General features: G+C 43.2%; 1 protein-coding gene and 1 gene segment (V, D, J or C); both read right to left on the bottom strand.

The window, feature by feature from the left end:
- Nucleotides 1-1,992: 1,992 nt before the first annotated feature.
- On the bottom strand, nucleotides 1,993-8,035 carry LOC116521935. Its single transcript, XM_032236559.1, has 5 exons — nucleotides 7,996-8,035; nucleotides 7,598-7,911; nucleotides 6,816-6,828; nucleotides 2,455-2,508; nucleotides 1,993-2,369 (listed from the first exon to the last, which is right to left on the bottom strand). The coding sequence occupies exons 1-5, from the start codon at nucleotides 8,033-8,035 to the stop codon at nucleotides 1,993-1,995; spliced, it is 798 nt and encodes a 265-aa protein (XP_032092450.1).
- A 6,380-nt stretch (nucleotides 8,036-14,415) lies between these two features.
- LOC116521934 lies at nucleotides 14,416-14,911 on the bottom strand. The segment is given in 2 exon segments: nucleotides 14,416-14,792; nucleotides 14,872-14,911. Coding segments are annotated over 2 exon segments (417 nt in total).
- Between the last annotated feature and the right edge of the window lie 4,658 nt (nucleotides 14,912-19,569).

Here is a 19,569-nt window from a genome sequence, read left to right as displayed (position 1 = left end):
TTGCACAATTGCACCCATGGAGATATATATATTTGAAGGTATATATTTGAATATATATATATATATATACACACACACACACACACACACATACATACATACATGTGTACACATACACATACACATACACATACACATACACATATATATATATATCGAATCCCAGTAAGGGTATGGCTAGCTGATGAGAGCTAAATAGCTTGAAATAGATCTATACTAGTCTCCCTTTATTTATTTATCAGCACAAATACAACACAAACACACACAGACACACACACACACACACACACACACACAACACACAGAGAAACAAACTTAACAAAGTGCTAAGTCTGCCCACCCTTCCTTCAGCTCAATATTCTTGCTGGTGTCATGGACAGGCGAGAGGGACTGCAGAGGGACTTCTCGAGTCTAGGGCAGCGAGTCATTCGATGGAAAAGTTGCCTCTCGGAAGGAATGACCCAGCATGGCTTGAGCTTTCGAACTGCTGCCCAATGACCGAACGGGGAAGCAAAGAGGCAGGAGAGACGAGTACTCATGGCAAATCTGAGCAGCCGCTACTGGGAGCCCGTACCATGCTTTCTCCAAACCCCTGCACCCCTTCTCTCAGCTACTTTCTGCCTCGTGGACCTAGAACTGACTGGATCACTGCTGTCTCCGGGCTGGTTCTCCTCTCCTATTATTGTGGAAGGCATCCTACAATCAAGATAACAATGGATTACATTTACTTTGTAACTATGGATAGCCCTTGTGTTATTGCAGTTAAAGTAAAAGCAGTCATTAACAGGGCGTTATGGCAGATAATCTTGTGTAATAAGCTGAGTTGGGAACGTAGACGGCACAGTTCATGGTTATCCAGGCCTAAAATTTCAAGCCTGGTGATATAAGGAATTTTATTATGGGCAGAGAAGTTGAGTACTCTTCATGTAAAACATCTCTGGACTCTCTTTAATGCTTTAATGTCCGAAATGCAGTGCGGGTGGTCGTGTTGGCAATTCTATTTTTGTCAACAGCCCCATGAAAAAGTGCTTCTGAATTTTGTCCAAACCTGTCCCTTAAGTTTTGAAGCCACGGTGTTCTTCTTCTGCCTGGACCTCATTTGCCTTCAATCTTTCCCTGGAGGATTAAGTGGAAGTAGGCCACTTATTTTTTCTGGGGGTCACATCACTGGAGGTTTTTAAGAAGAGGCTGTACAACTATTGTCTTTAAATGATGTGGGGTACCTTTTTGTAAACACATGCCAAAATGTGGGATAGCAGATGAGCGCATGCCCCACACCCACAATGCACAATGTACCATATTCAGAAACAAAATCCCAGTTGTCCCATTGGACCTGTTTTTCACCCTCCCCGAGGTCCAGAGGCTTTTCTGAAGCCTCAGGAGGGGGAAAGCTGCCTCCTCCTGCCCTCCAGAAGTCCAAAAATCAGCTGGCCAGCACGCACATACGTGCTGCTAGCATGCTGGCAGATATGGATCCATGTGCCACCTGTGGCATGCGTGCCATAGGTTCGCCATGACAGGTATAGGGCCCCCTGCTTGAGCTGGTGATTGGACTAGAAGACCTCCAAGGTCTCTCCCAACTCTGTTATCCTGTGATAAGAAAATATATATAATTATACATGTTTTATTCCATAACACAACTTCTCCAACTGCAAAGGCAGTTGGATTCTGTGACAACATTGCCCGCAGGTCAAAACTTAGCAGAGGACGCCTCTTCTTGAATCTCCAAGGAGATTCTATAACGGCAGCTATTTCTCTGATGTGTGTTTACCAGTTTGGATATTGAGAAGGATTATCCAAAAGTTTCATTCCATCCTTCTGCCCTGACACTAAAAAAACTACATTCCATTCCAGGGAAGCCAAATCAACTGGCAAACAGGGAAGTTGTCTTGGATTTTTTTTGTTTTGTCACAGCAAACCCTTTGATACCTAGAACAAAATCTCCTGACCTTCTCCTTAGACTCATTGACTGATCCCTGATCTGTGGCTCAGTCAAGTTGAAGAGCTTTTCTGAAGAAAGGAAGGTTTTTGCTTGGCTTCAGATTCACTTCCCCTCACTGTGTCTCTCGCACAGTAATAGATTGCCGTGTCTTCAGCTTTGAGGCTGTTCATTTGCAGAGACAGCTGGCTTTTGGGATTGTCCTTGGAGATGGTGAAGCGGCCCTTCACTTTGTCTGAGTAGAACCTTTTACTGGAATCATAATAGATGAGTGCAACCCATTCCAGTCCTTTCCCAGGAACCTGTCTCATCCAGTTCATCCCATAGTTGCTGAAGGTGAATCCAGAGGCTTGGCAGGAGAGACGGAGGGACTCCCCAGGTCTTCTCACATCCCCCCCAGACTCCACCAACTGGACTTGGGACTGGACTCCTAAACAGAAATATATATTTTTATGTGATCTCCCGTGTACAAGAGCACAACATGGAAATACACTTTAGTTAGAGATAATAATTACCTTTGAGGACTGCTAGTAAGGACACGAGGTTTAGCCACATGTTTGCCCACTCTGCTGATTGGCAGGAAGTGAAAAGAGATAGATCAGGAAATAACACAATGTTTATTTGGGAGGCAAACCATTGGACTCCTTTAAAGGGGAAATTGTTCCTTGATTTCATTTCATTTTTTTCATTTTATTGAGATTTATAGGCCGCCCTTCTCCCTGAGGGGACTCAGGGCGGCTTACAATCACAAGGGGAGGGGGTGCAGTACCAAGAGACAAACAATAGTGAACAAAATAAAATGGTAAACCACAACATACACTCAACAGTCAACACTCGGGCGGGTAATTTGGAAACCTATCCCCAGGCCTGCTGGGAGAGCCAGCTCTTGAGGGCTGTGCGGAAGGTCTGGATGGTGGTGAGGGTACGAATCTCAACGGGGAGCTCGTTCCACAGAGTCGGAGCTGCAACAGAAAAGGCTCTCCTCCGTGTAGTCGCCAGTCGACATTGACTGGCGGATGGAATTCGGAGGAGGCCCAGCCTGTGCGATCTAATCGGTCGGAGGGAGGTGATCGGCAGAAGGCGATCTCTCAAATATCCAGATCCACTACCATGGAGTGCTTTAAAGGTGGTCATCAATACCCTGAAGCGCACCCGGAGACCGACAGGTAGCCAGTGCAGCTCGCGGAGGATGGGTGTAATGTGGGCGCACCGCGGTGCGCCCACTATCACTCGCGCGGCTGCATTCTGGACTAACTGCAGTCACCGGATGCTCTTCAAGGGCAACCCCATGTAGAGCCCATTGCAGTATTCCAGCCTAGAGATCACAAGGGCTCGAGTGACTGTTGCGAGAGCCTCCTGGTTCAGGTAGGGCCGTAACTGGCGGACCAGGCGAACCTGGGCAAATGCCCCCCTGGTCACAGCCGACAGCTGATGGTCGAAAGTCAGCTGTGAATCCAGGAGGACTCCTAAGTTACGGACCCTGTCTGAGGGGTATAAAATTTGACCCCCCAGCCTGAGTGTTGGAATGTCAGCCAAATTATTGGGAGGGAAGCACAACAGCCACTCGGTCTTGTCCGGGTTGAGTACCAGTTTGTTAGCGCTCATCCAGTTCTTAACGGCCTCAAGGCCCTGGCTCATCACGTCCACCGCTTCATTGAGTTGGCACGGGGCGGACAGATACAATTGTGTATCATCCGCGAATTGGTGGTATTTTATCCCGTGCCTCCGAATGATCTCACCCAGCGGTTTCATGTATATGTTAAAAAGTAGGAGGGATAAGACCGAACCCTGCGGCACCCCACATGTTAGGGGCCTCAGGGACGATCTCTGCCCCCCGACCAACACCGACTGCGACCTGTCCGAGAGGTAAGAGGAGAACCACTGCAAAACAGTGCCTCCCACCCCCACCTCCCGCAGTCGTCGCAGAAGGATACCATGGTCGATGGTATCGAAAGCCGCTGAGAGGTCAAGGAGAACCAGGATGGACGCATGGCCTCCATCTCTGGCCCTCCAGAGATCATCGATCAATGCGACCAAAGCAGTTTCTGTGCTGTAACCAGGTCTGAAGCCGGACTGGAAGGGGTCAAGATAACTAGCTTCCTCCAAGGCCCGTTGAAGCTGAAAGGCCACCACCTTCTCAACAACCTTCCCAATAAAGGGGAGGTTGGAGACAGGACGATAGTTGTTTAAAATGGCTGGATCCAAAGATGGTTTCTTCAGGAGGGGTCTCACCACTGCCGCTTTAAGTGCGGCGGGGAAGTGCCCCTCCCGAAGGGAGGCGGTCACGACCGCCTGGATCCAGCCATGTGTCACCTCCCTGCTGTTGGCAACCAGCCAGGAGGGACACGGGTCCAAAATACAGGTGGAGGAACTTACAGCTCGAATGGCCCTGTCCACATCCCCGGAGGCAACATCCTGGAACTCAACCCAGAGATGGTTTGCCAAGTAATCCCCCTGTGTCTCGGCTGGATCTACTGTGGTGGAGTCCAAGTCCGATCGAAACCGAGCAACTTTGTCCGCCAAGAACTGGGCATAGTCCTCAGCCCTACCCTGCAAGGGATCTCCCAGATCCCTCCTATTAAGGAGGGAACGGGTGATCCTAAACAGGGCGGCTGGGCGTGACTCGGCAGACGCAACCAAGGCAGAGATATGCGTTCTTTTGGCATCTCTTAGTGCCCGGATGTAATCTTTGGTGCAGGTGGTCAGAAGTGCTTGGTTCGCCTCGGACTTATCGGACCTCCACAGGTGCTCTAGGCATCTCCTCCGGCGCTTCTTCTCCCGGAGTTCCTCGGTGAACCAAGGCGGTCTCCGGGATCCACTGGCCCGGAGGGGCCGTAGTGGCGCAATCCGGTCAAGAGACTCCGATGCCGCCGAATACCAGGCGGCAACCAGAGCCTCCACCGAACTGTGGGCGAGAGCGTCAGGAATTACCCCAAGCTCCGTCTGGAACCTCAAAGGGTCCATGAGTCGCCTGGGGCGGAACCACCTGGTCGGTTCCTCCTCCCTATGGTGGGGGTTTGGCCTCCGGAAGTCAAGCCTCAGTAGGCAGTGGTCTGACCACGACAGGGGTATGATCTCATTACCCCTCAGACCAAGATCACACATCCACTGCTCCGAGAGAAATACGAGGTCGAGCATGTGACCCGCTGTATGGGTTGGGCCCCGAATTACCTGGGTCAAGCCCATGGCTGTCATGGAAGCCATGAACTCCTGCGCCCCATCAGAGCGTTCACCGAGCGATGGCAAGTTAAAGTCCCCCAGAACTATAAGCCTGGGGAGCTCAACTGCCAGCTCGGCTACTGACTCGAGGAGTGAGGGGAGGGATGCTGCAACGCAGTTGGGAGGCAGGTACGTTAGCAGCAAACCCACTTGACCCCTGAGGTCCAACTTTATCAGCAGGGACTCACACCCGACAAGCTCCGGAGCAGGGACCCTACGAGGTAACAGAGACTCCCGGATAACAATAGCCACACCGCCACCCCTTCCCTGGGCTCTCGGCTGATGAAGCACCTGAAATCCCTCTGGGCACATCTCTACAAGGGGGACTCCTCCTTCTGTGCCCAGCCAGGTTTCAGTAATACATGCCAGGTCTGCCCTCTCGTCAACAATTAAGTCCCGGACGAGGGGAGCCTTGTGAATAACAGACCTGGCATTTAGCAACAGCAGCCTGAGACCAGGGTCCTGGCTACTCGCGCCATCTGGTCTTGGAGTGGGACTCAAAGGGCCGGAAGGAGGGATCTCTGTAATGTAGCGAACCCTCCTTCCCCGGTAATGGCTAGCCCTAAGGTCCCCGCCGTATCTGCCTCTCCCTGTCACGACCGCAATGCTCCGACCCACTCCCGTGGCCGTGGTCCCCCCAACCACCCCGGTACCCCCCGCCTTCCCTAGCAGGTCCTCCGAGTCAAGCATACTCAGACACTCACACAACCAGTCCCCATGTAATTATTAAAATACACAAATACAACAGTAATAACAATAAAAGTGGGTCACTCACACACTTACATACAATCCCATATACTCAACATACCATTCACTCACCCAAGCAATCCCCACACGATAATTAAAAAACACAGATTACAGCGGTAATACAATAAAAAGTGGGACCATTCATTCAACTACATACAGATTTGCATATCTGTTGGGATAAAAGAGCCACACAGGGTGTTGATTGATACATTTCAGTGAATATAACTTGCACATGCCTTTTTCAATTAAGAAAAGGATTGGGACACAATTGTTTTCCCTGTGAGTTTATGGGAGGAAGTACCAGTTGATTGTACATTAAGTAAAACAAAGGCTTGAAAAAATCCAACACATCTTAAAAGGATGCAGGGTAATAAGAGAATAGACTAATTTATTAGAGAGGACATCAAAAGTCCAGCACTTACCTTAAATTGCAGGGAAGCTCCAATATGCTCTGATTTCTGTTCTAAACTCAGACATGTTTTATTAGTAAGGATTATACTCTCTCAAGAACAGTGGGGGTTTTCAGCCAGTTCAAATCGGTAGTGAACCGGTAGTAGCAACCTGTAGGTTGCCCCCCCACACACACACACCAGACCCGGCGCTATGCCGTTCTATTTAACTATGTTTTCTAAGGCACATGCATTCATGCAAGATTCACATGGGAGCAAAGTGCATGCGCAAAAGTTGTGCATGGACATTTTCAGTGTGCGGCGAACCGGTAATAAAATTATGTGAACCCCATCTCTGCTTGAGAAATCAAGTTCTTTTTTAATACATTGAGACAATGTATTACTTTACAATCTTCTTTATTGGTGTATATATTTGTATGAAATTTATTTTTTAAAAAATCATATCAGCCAAATATAATATGTTCCTCAATGTTTTCATATCTAGCAAAAATTTGAAATACGTAGACATTTTCTCTGGTGACAAACAATAAAGATATAACATTTTATAAAGATTCTCAGCTTCTCTCTGAGTATTACAGATGTGAAATTTTGGAAATAAGGCTTCAAACTGTTCTTCATGTGTTTTATTCTTCATACTAATAAAGATCTTAGTTGCTCTTTCACAAAAAACGGGCCATAAATGCTGTATATGGTGTTTAAAACACACCCAGATTTTCACCTTCTTTTTTGGGGGAAAATGTATGTCTTATACTTGGAAAAATACAGGTAGTTGAAATAATGACCTCTTAGGATTCCTAGTAAGAACAATGGTTTAGCCACATTTGTATTTCCTGTAATGAGTAGAAGAAACTGAAAAGAGAGGATTCATGAAATAGTGTAAGGTTTGTGTTGGTGGGTGTTGTTTGAAGAGGGAAAGCATGGGGTTTCTTTAAAGGGGAAATTGAATCTAAATTTACATATTGGTTGCTCTGGAAACAGCGAAGGACTGGCCCGTGGTTCGAAAGCCTGCAGCAATGGAGGTCCGGAAGGCCACAAGTGGCTCTTGCAAGCTCCATTTTTACTGGCAGAGGGTTGCAAGAGGCAGTTGGACTGAAAAGTGGAACTCGGAAGCCCGTTTTGGCTGGCAGAGTATTCGGGCCTCCAGATTTCAATCATCTTATTGCTCTTCTCTGCCCTCTGGAGAGTAAATGGATTACTACCATTGAGTAATCTAGGACCTGGGGCTCCATAAATTTCGAGTGTGAAGAAAGGAAGGTTTTTGTTTGGCTTCAGATTCACTTCCTCTCTCTGTGTGTTTTGCACAGTAATAGACTCCTGTGTCTTCAGTTTTGAGGATGTTCATTTGCAGATACAGCTGACTTTTGGCATTGTCCCTGGAGATGGTGAAGCGTCCCTTGACTTTGTCAGAGTAGTAAGTGCTAGAAGCTGTGTTTATGAGGGACACCCATTCCAGTCCTTTCCCTGGAGCCTGTCTCACCCAGCTCATCCCATAGCTGCTGAAGGTGAATCCAGAGGCCTGGCAGGAGAGACGGAGGGACTCCCCAGGTCTTCTCACATCCCCTCCAGACTCCACCAACTGGACTTGAGATTGGACTCCTAAAAAGAAAGCAGCTTTTTAAAATTGATCTCTTGCATGCAAGAAGAGAACATAGCAATAATCTATGTAGTGGCAATAATTACCTTTGAGGACTACAAGTATGGAGAGAAGGTTTAGCCACATTTTTGCTAATAGATGAAATTGATAGGATTCTAGAGGATTCTGGAAATAGCACAAGGTTTATGTTGGTGGGAGTTGTCTGAAAAGGCAAACCATTGGGCTCTTTTAAGGGGAAATTGTCTCTCGATTTGCATATCTGTTGGGATAAAAGAGCCATACAGGGCATTGATTAATACATTTCAGTGAATATAGCTTTCTTGTGCATTTTTCAACTAAGGAAAGGATTGTGTTACATCCCCCCAATCAGTTAATGGAGAAAGGACAAATTTATTGCATATTAAGTAAAACAAAGGCTTGAAAATAAAATCCACAGTTCTCAAAATGATGCAACGCAATCAAGAGTAAACTTGTTTATTGGAGCGGACATCAAAAGGCTACCACATCTGATGTTTCCTGCAAAATCGCTTTTTTATTTTATTGAAAACCTCAAATACGTCCTACGATGTGATCTAAGCAACAGTACACAGAATTCTCTGCTACAACGTCTTACCTGTCAACGACTAGTCCAGCTTGAACCACAATGATACACGGGCAAACAATTGAAACAAACTCAAGGTAAACCCCTCCAACCTCGATTGCAGAAAATGCGACTTCAGCAACAGAGTGGTCAACGCCTGGAATGCTCTACCTGACTCTGTTGGTACATCATCAAACCCTTCACGGCTTCAACCTCCAACTGTCTACCATGGACCTCTCCCCATTCCTAAGAGGGGTTGTACATAAGCACACCAGTGTTCCTACCGTCCCTGTCCTACTTACCCCCTTTTCCTTTGTTCAGGTTTATGTTCATTCTTATACCTGTTACCTTGTGCATGTTTGACAAACAAAATATATAAATAAAAATAAATAAATACATTAAATTGCAAGGAAGCTTCAATAAGCTCTGATTTCTGTTCTAAAGTCAGACATGGCTTGTTAGTAAGGATTGTAGTCTCTCGACTAAGTTCTTTTGTAATACATTGAGGCGAACTTTACAATCTCCTAGATTGGTGTATATATCTGCATGCATTTTTAAATATATATTTTTCACACGAGCCAAATATAATATGCACCTCAATGATTTCATATCCAGGAAAGATTTGAAATATTCAGACATTTTATCTGGTGACAAACATTAATGATATATCATTTTATAAAGATTCTCAGCTTCTCCTGGAGCATTATAGATCTGAAATTTTCAAAATAAAGCTTCCAAACGTTCTTCATGTGTTTTTCCCTCCAGACTTTTAACCATCTTAGTTGTTCTTCTCTGTCATCTTTCCAAAGTTTCCACATCTTTTTACAAATGTGGTGACTAAGACTGGGTGCAGTTCTCCAGGTGTGACCTTACTAAGGCTTTATGAAGTGGTACTTGTACTTCACACGATCTTGATTCTATCCTTCTGGTAATGCAACTACTGGCTTTCAAACCAAGTAAGTTAACTTGGAATATTTCATTTTCTTACACCAAACTCTTTGCTACCTGGAAGAAATCAGTTCTACCTGAATTTCTCACTAGAAAGGGATCAAACTTCATTGACTAGTCCAGGACCTGGGACTCAGTAAGGTTGAAGAGTGAAGAAAGAAATGGTTTCATTTGGCTTCAGATTCATTTCCCCCTTTTGTGTCTCTTGCGCAGTAATAGATTGCTGAATCTTCTGGTTACAGAGGTGGTATTCAGCTGGTTTGGACTGGTTCGCCCAAACTGGAAGCATTGAACTGGGGGTGGGGGTGGGGGACCTTGCCCACACACACACCCGCCGTGGCTGCAAAACATCCTATGTTTTTGATGCCATCCAGCCACCTCATTCTCTGTTGTCCCCTTTATCTATTGCCCTCCGTTGTTCCCAGTATTAGGCTTTTCTCCAGTGAGTCCTTCCTTCTCATTAGGTGGCCAAAGTATTTGATAATGAACATTCCATAACTACAGGGCAGGTAGCTAGATTCTGCGCCCATCAGAAAAAAAAAAAACATGTCTAAAACACCATAGTTGTCTTAGACAAGAAATGTTGGAAACCTGTTGCACTGCTTAATTCTTTAGTATAAAACTGACGATGGGCAACACAGTTTGATTATAATTTTAGTGTAGTTCACCAGGGGTCAGCAACTCATGGCTCTGGAGCTGCATGTGGCTCTTTCATCCCTCTGTTGCGGCTCCCTGTTTCCAGTTGGCAACACAAATTTGAGAGGAGCTTCCGGTTTGGGGGGAACAGGGTACTCCAGGAGGAGACTCAATGGCAAAGGGGGGTGTTTCTGGTGAGCTCCACAATTGATAGGGCTTTCAGTTAGGACAGGCAGAGGAAAAAGGATTTTGCACTAGGAGTAGACTCTATGGTGGGTAAATGGGACTTCCAGTCAGCTCAAGAATTGAATGGAGGGTGTCTGGTTGAGACCTTTGTGGCTCTTTGATTGTTTAAGGTTGCCAACCCCTTAATTAGACCATGTATAATTGACAGACGGGATTTTATCATGGATTTTAGTTGTTATCTATTCATTTGATCCTGGAATTTTCAATTGTATATTTACTGAGTGTTTTTATTTGTTCTGGTCTATGACTGTAATAAACTGAACTGAACTGATATAGATTTATTCAGTCCTTCCCAATCCTAGTGCAAAAAATATACTCAAATTTCTATGATTTCCTAAATTTGAGGGCTACTGAAAGATAAGAATGTTTTTGTCTGGTTTCAGATTCACTTCCTCTCAATGTGTCTCTCACACAATAATAGACAGCTGTGTCCTCCGGTTTCAGATTGTTCATTTTCAGATGCAATTGGCTGCGGGAATCATCCCTGGAGATGGTGAAGCATCCCTTGACTTTGTCTGGGTAGTAAGTGGGAGGAGATGAGCCTGTACTTATGCGGGCTACCCATTCCAGTCCTTTCCCTGGAGCCTGTCTCACCCAGTACATGCCATAGCTGCTGAAGGTGAATCCAGAGGCTTGGCAGGAGAGACGGAGGGACTCTCCAGGTCTTCTCACATCCCCTCCAGACTCCACCAACTGGACTTGAGATTTGATTCCTAAAAGGAAAGGAGCTTTTTTTAATAGATCTCTTGCATGCAAGAGCAATATATAGCAATAATCTATATAATGGCAATAATTACTTTTGAGAACTACAAGTATGGACAGAAGGTTTAACCACATTTTTGCTCCCTGTAGTGAATAAATGAAATTGATAGGAGTGGATTATGGAAATAGCAGAAGGTTTATGTTGGTGGGAGTTTTATGAAAAGACAAATCATTGAGCTCTTTTAAGGGGAAATTGTCTCTCGATTTGCATATCTTTTGGGATAAAAGAGCCACACAGGGCATTGATTAATACATTTCAGTGAATATAGCTTTCTTGTGCATTTTTCAATTAAGAACAGGATTGTGTTATATCTCCTCCCCGTCAGTTAATGGAGAAAGGACAAATTTATTGTATATTAAGTAAAACAAAGGCTTGAAAATAAAATCAACAGTTCTCGAAATGATGTAAAACAATAGAGAGTAAACTTGTTTATTAGAGTTTATTAGCATCTTAGCCACTGAGCCACCGCATCCCTTAATTGCTTCCTTAACCTTTGTTTATTTTATGGAACATCCCAAATACATTAAATGACAGTTAAGCTTCAAGGAACACTTTGAGTGCTAGACTAGTTGAGTCAAATCAACTCAGAAACTGAATTCATATTCTGACCAAATATAGTATCTCAATTAATAAACAATTGAGAGAATGATAAACCATTATCTTTGTATTATCCAAAATATTGTTTGCTTTCAGTTATCTTGTGTAAATGGCTTCTGAATAAAGCTTATACTCTCTCGAGATGCTAAGTTTTTAGAATTCCATTGAGAGAAAGTTTAAAAACCTCTGTTTACATCTTTATATCTATAATATTTTAGCTGTTTGATATGTGTTTGGAATAAGACAATATGATTCTTTCATGTTGTTTCCATTTCCAGAAAAGATTTGAAAGGCCTAGATAAGTTTCTCTGGTGACGAGGACCCCAAATCCATCTTTTTATGAAAATTCTCATTTTCACATTGAAGTCTCCCAAGATGTACAATTTTCCTGAGGACTTTTCATTGAACGATTACAGAAATAAAATAAAATGGATCCAGTCCTTCATATCGTTTTCATTTCCAGGAAAGATTTGAAATCAATCGACATATTTTCGATGACAAACACCGTTGATTTTTTTTAAAAAAACCGTTTATAGTAGATGTTCCATCTCCTTCTTCTTGTTGTGCCATATTCATCATTGGATGTTTATTTGTTTTTGTTGTTTGTTTGTTTGTCAACAAGTACAAGGAAAAAAGAATGAAAACACATGATAAAATGGCACAAATAAATGGATATAAATAAGGAAAACATAGCCATAAACACACATAAAAAGAGTACATATAAATGGGACAGTAGGACAGGGATGGTAGGCACACTGGTGCACTTCTGAATGCCCCCTTAGGAAGCTTTTAAAAAATGCATAAGGTCCACGGTAGACAGTTTAAGGTAAAAGGTTTGGGGTTTAGAGGAACTAACAAGAGGATCACATTTGCTACCCTATTGCTGAAATCGTTTTTCCTACAATCAAGATAAGAATGGATTACATTTAGCTTGTATCTATTGATAGCCCTTGTGTTATTGCAGTTAAAGTAAAAGCAGTCATTAACAGGGCATTATGGCAGATAATCTTTTATTTTTCAATTTTTTTTCTTTTATTTTTAAACATAAAAAGAAAGACAACATAAAAAAAATTCTCATCCATGTCGTTTCATTAGAAGTGTTTTTGTATCCATATTCTCAATTACATATATAATCACAGATTTTCCATCTAATATAACTAAATACCTCACTTTCATTGTACAACATATATTCAATTGCAATGAATATTTTTTTTCAATAAACCTAATTCCCTTACATTCTTGTCTGTTTAATAACAATATACCTTTATATAATCACTTATTCCATTCTGAATATTTTTACAATATATAAAAAAAGAATTACCCACTATTTATGTTTGTATATCTCTATTTTCAATTATGTATTATGTCCTTGTACGTCAGACATTCAAACAAAGATGTTATTCCTTCATTTTTCAGCAAGGTATTCTAAAGACTCACTTCATATATAGACCAATTTTTGATTACTTCCTTATTAAAATTATTTATCAACAACAGAATATCTTTATAATATATACTTATATAGGCGTTATGGCAGATAATCTTGTGTACTAAGCTGAGGTGGCAATGTGGACAGTGTAGTTCATGGTTATCCAGGCCTAAAATTTCAAGCCTGGTGGTATAAGGAATTTTATTACGGGCAGAGAAGTTGAGTACTCTTCATGTAAAACATCTCTGGACTCTCTTTAATGCTTTAATGTCCGAAATGCAGTGCGGGTGGTCGTGTTGGCAATTCTATTTTTGTCAACAGCCCCATGAAAAAGTGCTTCTGAATTTTGTCCAAACCTGTCCCTTAAGTTTTGAAGCCATGGTGTTTTTCTTCTGCCTGGACCTCATTTGCCTTCAATCTTTCCCTGGAAGATTAAGTGGAAGTAGGCCACTTAATTTTTCTGGGGGTCACATCACTGGAGGTTTTTAAGAAGAGGCTGTACAACTATTGTCTTTAAATGATGTGGGGTACCTTTTTGTAAACACATGCCAAAATGTGGGATAGCACATGAGCGCATGCCCGACACCCACAATGCACAATGTACCATATTCAGAAACAAAATCCCAGTTGTCCCATTGGACCTGTTTTTCACCCTCCCCGAGGTCCAGAGGCTTTTCTGAAGCCTCAGGAGGGGGAAAGCTGCCTCCTCCTGCCCTCCAGAAGTCCAAAAATCAACTGGCCAGCACACACATACGTGCTGCTTGCATGCTGGCAGATATGGCTCCATGTGCCACCTGTGGCATGCGTGTCATAGGTTCGCCATGACAGGTATAGGGACCCCTACTTGAGCTGGTGATTGGACTAGAAGACCTCCAAGGTCTCTCCCAACTCTGTTATCCTGTGATAAGAAAATATATATAATTATACATGTTTTATTCCATAACACAACTTCTCCAGGTGAAAGGCAGTTGGATTTTGTGACAACATTGCCCGCAGGGTCAAAACTTAGCAGAGGACGCCTCTTCTTGAATCTCCAAGGAGATTCTATAACGGCAGCTATTTCTCTGATGTGTGTTTACCAGTTTGGATATTGAGAAGGATTATCCAAAAGTTTCATTCCATCCTTCTGCCCTGACACTAAAAAAATAACTACATTCCATTCCAGAGAAGCCAAATTGGCAAACAGGGAAGCTGTCTTGGATTTTTTGGTTTTGTCACAGCAAACCCTTTGATACCTAGAACAAAATCTCCTGGCCTTCTCCTTAGACAGTCATCAATCCTCATTGACTGATCCCTGATCTGTGGCTCAGTCAAGTTGAAGAGCTTTTCTGAAGAAAGGAAGGTTTTTGCTTGGCTTCAGATTCACTTCCACTCACTGTGTCTCTCGCACAGTAATAGATTGCCGTGTCTTCAGCTTTGAGGCTGTTCATTTGCAGATACAGCTGGCTTTTGGCATTGTCCCTGGAGATGGTGAAGCGGCCCTTCACATTGTCTGAGTAGAACTTTTTACTAGAATCAGTATAGATGCGTGCAACCCATTCCAGTCCTTTCCCAGGAGCCTGTCTCACCCAGATCATCCCATAGTTGCTGAAGGTGAATCCAGAGGCTTGGCAGGAAAGATGGAGGGACTCCCCAGGTCTTCTCACATCCCCTCCAGACTCCACCAACTGGACTTGAGACTGGACTCCTAAACATAAATATATTTTAATGAGATCTCCTGTATACAAGAGCACAACAAATACACTTTAGTTAGGGGTCATAATTACCTTTGAGGAATGCTAGTAAGGACACAAGGTTTAGCCACATGTTTGCCCACTCTAATGATTGGCAGGAAGTGAAAAGAGATAGATCAGGAAATAGCAAAATGTTTATTTGGGAGGCAAACCATTGGACTCCTTTAAAGGGGAAATTGTTCCTTGATTTGCATATCTATTGGGATAAAAGAGCCACACAGGGCGTTGATTGATACATTTCAGTGAATATAACTTGCACATGTATTTTTCAATTAAGAAAAGGATTGGGACACAATTGTTTTGCCTGTGAGTTTATGGGAGAAAGGACCAGTTGATTGTACATTAAGTAAAATTTAGGCTTGGAAAAATCCAACAGGTCTTAAAAGGATGCACAGTAATAGAGAATAAACTTATTTATTAGAGAGGAGGGTAAAAGGTAGCACTTCTGAGGTTTTCTGCAAAATTGCTTTTTTATATTATGGGAAACTCCAAATACATTAAATTGCAGGGAAGCTTCAATATGCTCTAATTTCTGTTCTAAAGTCAGACATGGCTTATTAGTCAGGATTATAGTCTCTCAAGAACTGTGGGGGTTTTCAGACTGTTCGGATTGTTTCTGGAGAACCGGTAGTGGCAACCTGTAGGTTGGCCCACCCACCTGACCCGGCGCTATGCCGTTCTATTCAGCTATGTTTTCTAAGGCACATGCATGCATGCAAGCTTCACATGGGAGCAAAGTGCATGCGCAAAAGGCATGCAGGTACATTTTCAGTGTGTGGCGAACACGTAATTAAATTATGTGAAACCCAACTCTGCTTGAGAAGTAAACTTCTTTTTTAATATATTGAGACAATTTATTTCTTTACAATCTTCTTTATTGGTGTATATATTTACATGCAATTTATTTTTAAAAAATTCATATCAGCCAAATATAATATGTTCCTCAATGTTTTCATATCTAGCAAATTTTTGAACTATGTAGACATTTTCTCTGGTGACAAAAATTAAAGATATAATATTTTATAAAGATTCTTAGCTTCTCGCTGAACATGATAGACCTGAAATTTTGGAAATAAGGCTTCCAACTGTCATGTGTTTTACCCTTCAGACTTATTACAATCTTAGTTACTCTTTTGTGAAAACAGGCCCAAAATGCTGTATTCAGTGTATAAAACACACCCCAATTTTCACCTTCTTTTGGGGGGAAAATATGTGTCTTATACTAGGAAAGATACAGGTAGTTGAAATAACGACCTCTTAGGATTCCTAGTAAGAACACATGGTTTAGCCACATTTTTGTTCCTTGTAATGAGTAGAAGAACCTGAAAAGAGTGGATTCATGAAATAGTGTAAGGTTTGTGTTGGTGGGTGTTGTCTGAAGAGGGAAAGCCTGGGGTTTCTTTAAAGGGGAAATTGAACCTAAATTTACATATCGGTTGGGAAAAAAGAACCCCTCAGGGAAGGAGGGTCAAACTCAAGGCCAAGGGGGCCAGATCAGACCCAAAGTGCTTATACATGGCCCTGCAGGTCTGCTCTGGAAACAGTGAAGGATTGGCCCGTGGTGACTCTGCCTGCAACAATGGAGCTCCGGAAGGCTGCAAGTGGTTCTTGCAAGCTCCATTTTTGCGGGCAGAGGGTTGCAAGAGGCAGTTGCACCCAAAAGTGGAGCTTGGAAGCCCGTTTTGGCTGGCAGAGTATTCGGACCTCCACAGACACCCCAACACAAGGGACATTCAGCTGGCCATGCCCATCCTGCCCACACACACCCGAGCCCTGCCCCCCGAGGTCACACACAAAACTGATGTGGCCCCCAATGAAATCAAGTTTGACACCCCTGCCTTAGGGCATTGCCTAGCACATTTCAGTGAACCTAACTTCCATGTCCATTTCGTAATTAACATTCCAGTCCATTTCTCTTCCGTGTAAGTTAAGTGGATAAAGGGCCATTGATAATTGAATTATTCCTTACCTCCCCACTCCCCCCCACATTGTATTAGGAAAGGGATTTCATGTGGCTCATTGCCCTCCTCCCCTGTGTCCAAAGTGATGAGGGGAAGATTTCTAAACCTTCCTAAATCTAAATAAAGAATTCACAAGTTTGTTTCCAAGATTACCTCAGTGAACCTATTTACAGGATCCCAATTCATATGATATAGATTTAATGCAGAAAAGATCACCCCTAGTCAGGGGTGAAATTCAGCAGGTTCGGACAGGTTTTGGAGAAGGAGTAGCGGAAATTTTGAATAGTTCGGAGAACGAGCAACCATCACCTCTATTTGGCCCCAGAGTGTGAGGGAGGGGATTTTGCAGTATCCTTCCCCTGGAGGGGGTGGGAATGGGGATTTTGCAGTATCCTTCCCCTGTCATGCCCAACACTCCAAGCCCAAAAAACTGGTAGTACAAATTTTGAAGTTAACAACTGCCCCTAGTCCTTTTTTTCATTAGATAACCATACACAAGTCCTGCAACAGTTTTTTGTAGGTTTTAGCCTCCAGATGTCAATCATCTTATTGCTCTTCTCTGCCCTCTGCAGAGTAAATGGATTACTTCCATTGAGTAATCTAGGACCTGGGGCTCCATAAATTTAAAAAGTGAAGAAAGGAAGGTTTTTGTTTGGCTTCAGATTCACTTCCTCTCACTGTGCCTCTTGCACAGTAATAGACTCCTGTATCTTCAGTTTTGAGGCTGTTCATTTGCAGATACAGCTGGCTTTTGGCATTGTCCCTGGAGATGGTGAAGCGTCCCTTCACTTTGTCTGAATATGTAATAGTAACAGAACCACCGCTTATGTATGCCACCCATTCAAGTCCTTTTCCTGGAGCCTGTCTCACCCAGTCCATGCTTTAGCTGCTGAAGGTGAATCCAGAGGCTTGGCAGGAGAGACGGAGGGACTCCCCAGGTCTTCTCACATCCCCCCCAGACTCCATCAACTGGACTTGACATTGGACTCCTAAAAAGAAAGGAGCTTTTTTAATAGATATCTTGTATGCAAGAGCAGAACATTAAATAATATACATAGTGGCAATAATTACCTTTGAGGACTACAAGTATAGACAGAAGGTTTAGCCACATTTTTGCTCCCTGTAATGAACAGATGAAATTGATCGGAGAGGATTCTGGAAAGAGCGCAAGGTTTATGTTGGTGGGTGTTGTCTTAAAAGTGAATTGGGCTTCTTTAAAGGGGAAATTGTGTCTTGATTTGCATATCTGTTGGGATAAAAGAGTCACACGGGGCATTGATTAACCCTTAGCCACAGACGTACTATTCCAGCTACGCTATTACAGACAGAATGACCACTCTAGCTGCATAGTCCTTTAATTGGACAACAATATTGTAAACTATAGCCTTGACTATACTGACTTTCGTTGGCTGGTGATGTCTCTGCATGGAAATGTGAAATCCCCTTAAACCTTCCAGACAGTTTCCCTCCTGAAAAACATCAACAATTTTATTAAAATCCTCAGCTTTGTGATCAAGACCAAAGGGCTGAGATGTGAAAGTCTCTTGAGAGAACATTCAGTGTACTATGACAAAAAATAAAATAAAACATTGTCACGTTTTCAAAATGAAGCAATATCTCAAACTGCTTGTTTTATTCTCTACCCCACCCCCATAGGCCATGGAGTTTGATGTGACAACATTGCCCCCTGGTGTCCAAAGTGAGGAGAGGACACCATCCTCCTAATTCTCTGAGGAGATTCTTTAGGTCCAGATGTTTCCTCAATATCTGTGTGGCAGTTTGGATATTTATAAAGATCATCCTCATGCTTCATTTCCTGTCTTATGCCAGGATACTCAGGGCTGCCTTAATTCAGGGGCCTGATAGGCTGTTGCCTGCGGCCCCCACAAGCATAGGGGCCCCATACTAATCTGTGTACATTAACCCTTCAATGCATCTTGTATCATATAAGTACATCAACTGTATGGCTTACTGAGCATTATTGTGTTTTTCAAGCCTGGTGTATTGTTCGAATGTTTATCATGTTGATTAATTGTTGTGGCCAGCATATATTTAATGTTTCAACAGTGATTTTGTTGTAAGTGCCAAAAATAAATATATGTTTAATTTTAAGGGTGGCTCAGTGGCTAAGACACTGAGCTTTTCAATGAGGAAGATTTGGAGTTCGACGGTTCGAGGGGTCATAATACTGTTAAGACATCCCTGCTAAATGGATAGGAAAGCATTCGGGAAAGTGCAGAAAAAGTTAACTGGCAGGGTGACTTTGAGTTGGTTATTCTCTCTCTCAGCCCAACCCACCTCACAAGATTGTGGTGCAGAACGTTGCCAGTTTACCGGCCTAAGGCTGGACTTGGAGTCCTTCTTGTAGCCTGGGACATCAATCCATATTTCTACCTCTAATATTTCTGTTGGGAAGAGCAACAAAGTTGATTAGGGGACTGGAGGCTAAACCATATGAAGAAGGGTTGCAGAAACTAGGTAAGTTTTGTTTAATGAAAAGGAGGACTAAGGGAGACAAGATAGCAATCTTCCAATATCTCAGGGGTTGCCACAAAGAAGAGGGAGTCAATCTATTCTCCAAAGCACCTGAGGGCAGGACAAGAAGCAATGGGTGCAAACCTATCAAGGAGACAAGCAACCTAGAGCTAAGGAGACATTTCCTTAATCAGTGGAACCACTTGCCTCCAGAAGTTGTGAATGCTCCAGCACTGGAAGTCTTTAAGAAGATGTTGGATAACCATTTGTCTGAAGTGTTGTAGGGCTTCCTGCC

Source organism: Thamnophis elegans, chromosome Z, assembly GCF_009769535.1.
Source record: "Thamnophis elegans isolate rThaEle1 chromosome Z, rThaEle1.pri, whole genome shotgun sequence".
NCBI classification, from domain to species: Eukaryota; Metazoa; Chordata; class Lepidosauria; order Squamata; family Colubridae; genus Thamnophis; species Thamnophis elegans.
This window is presented reverse-complemented; position numbering and strand designations above follow the sequence as displayed.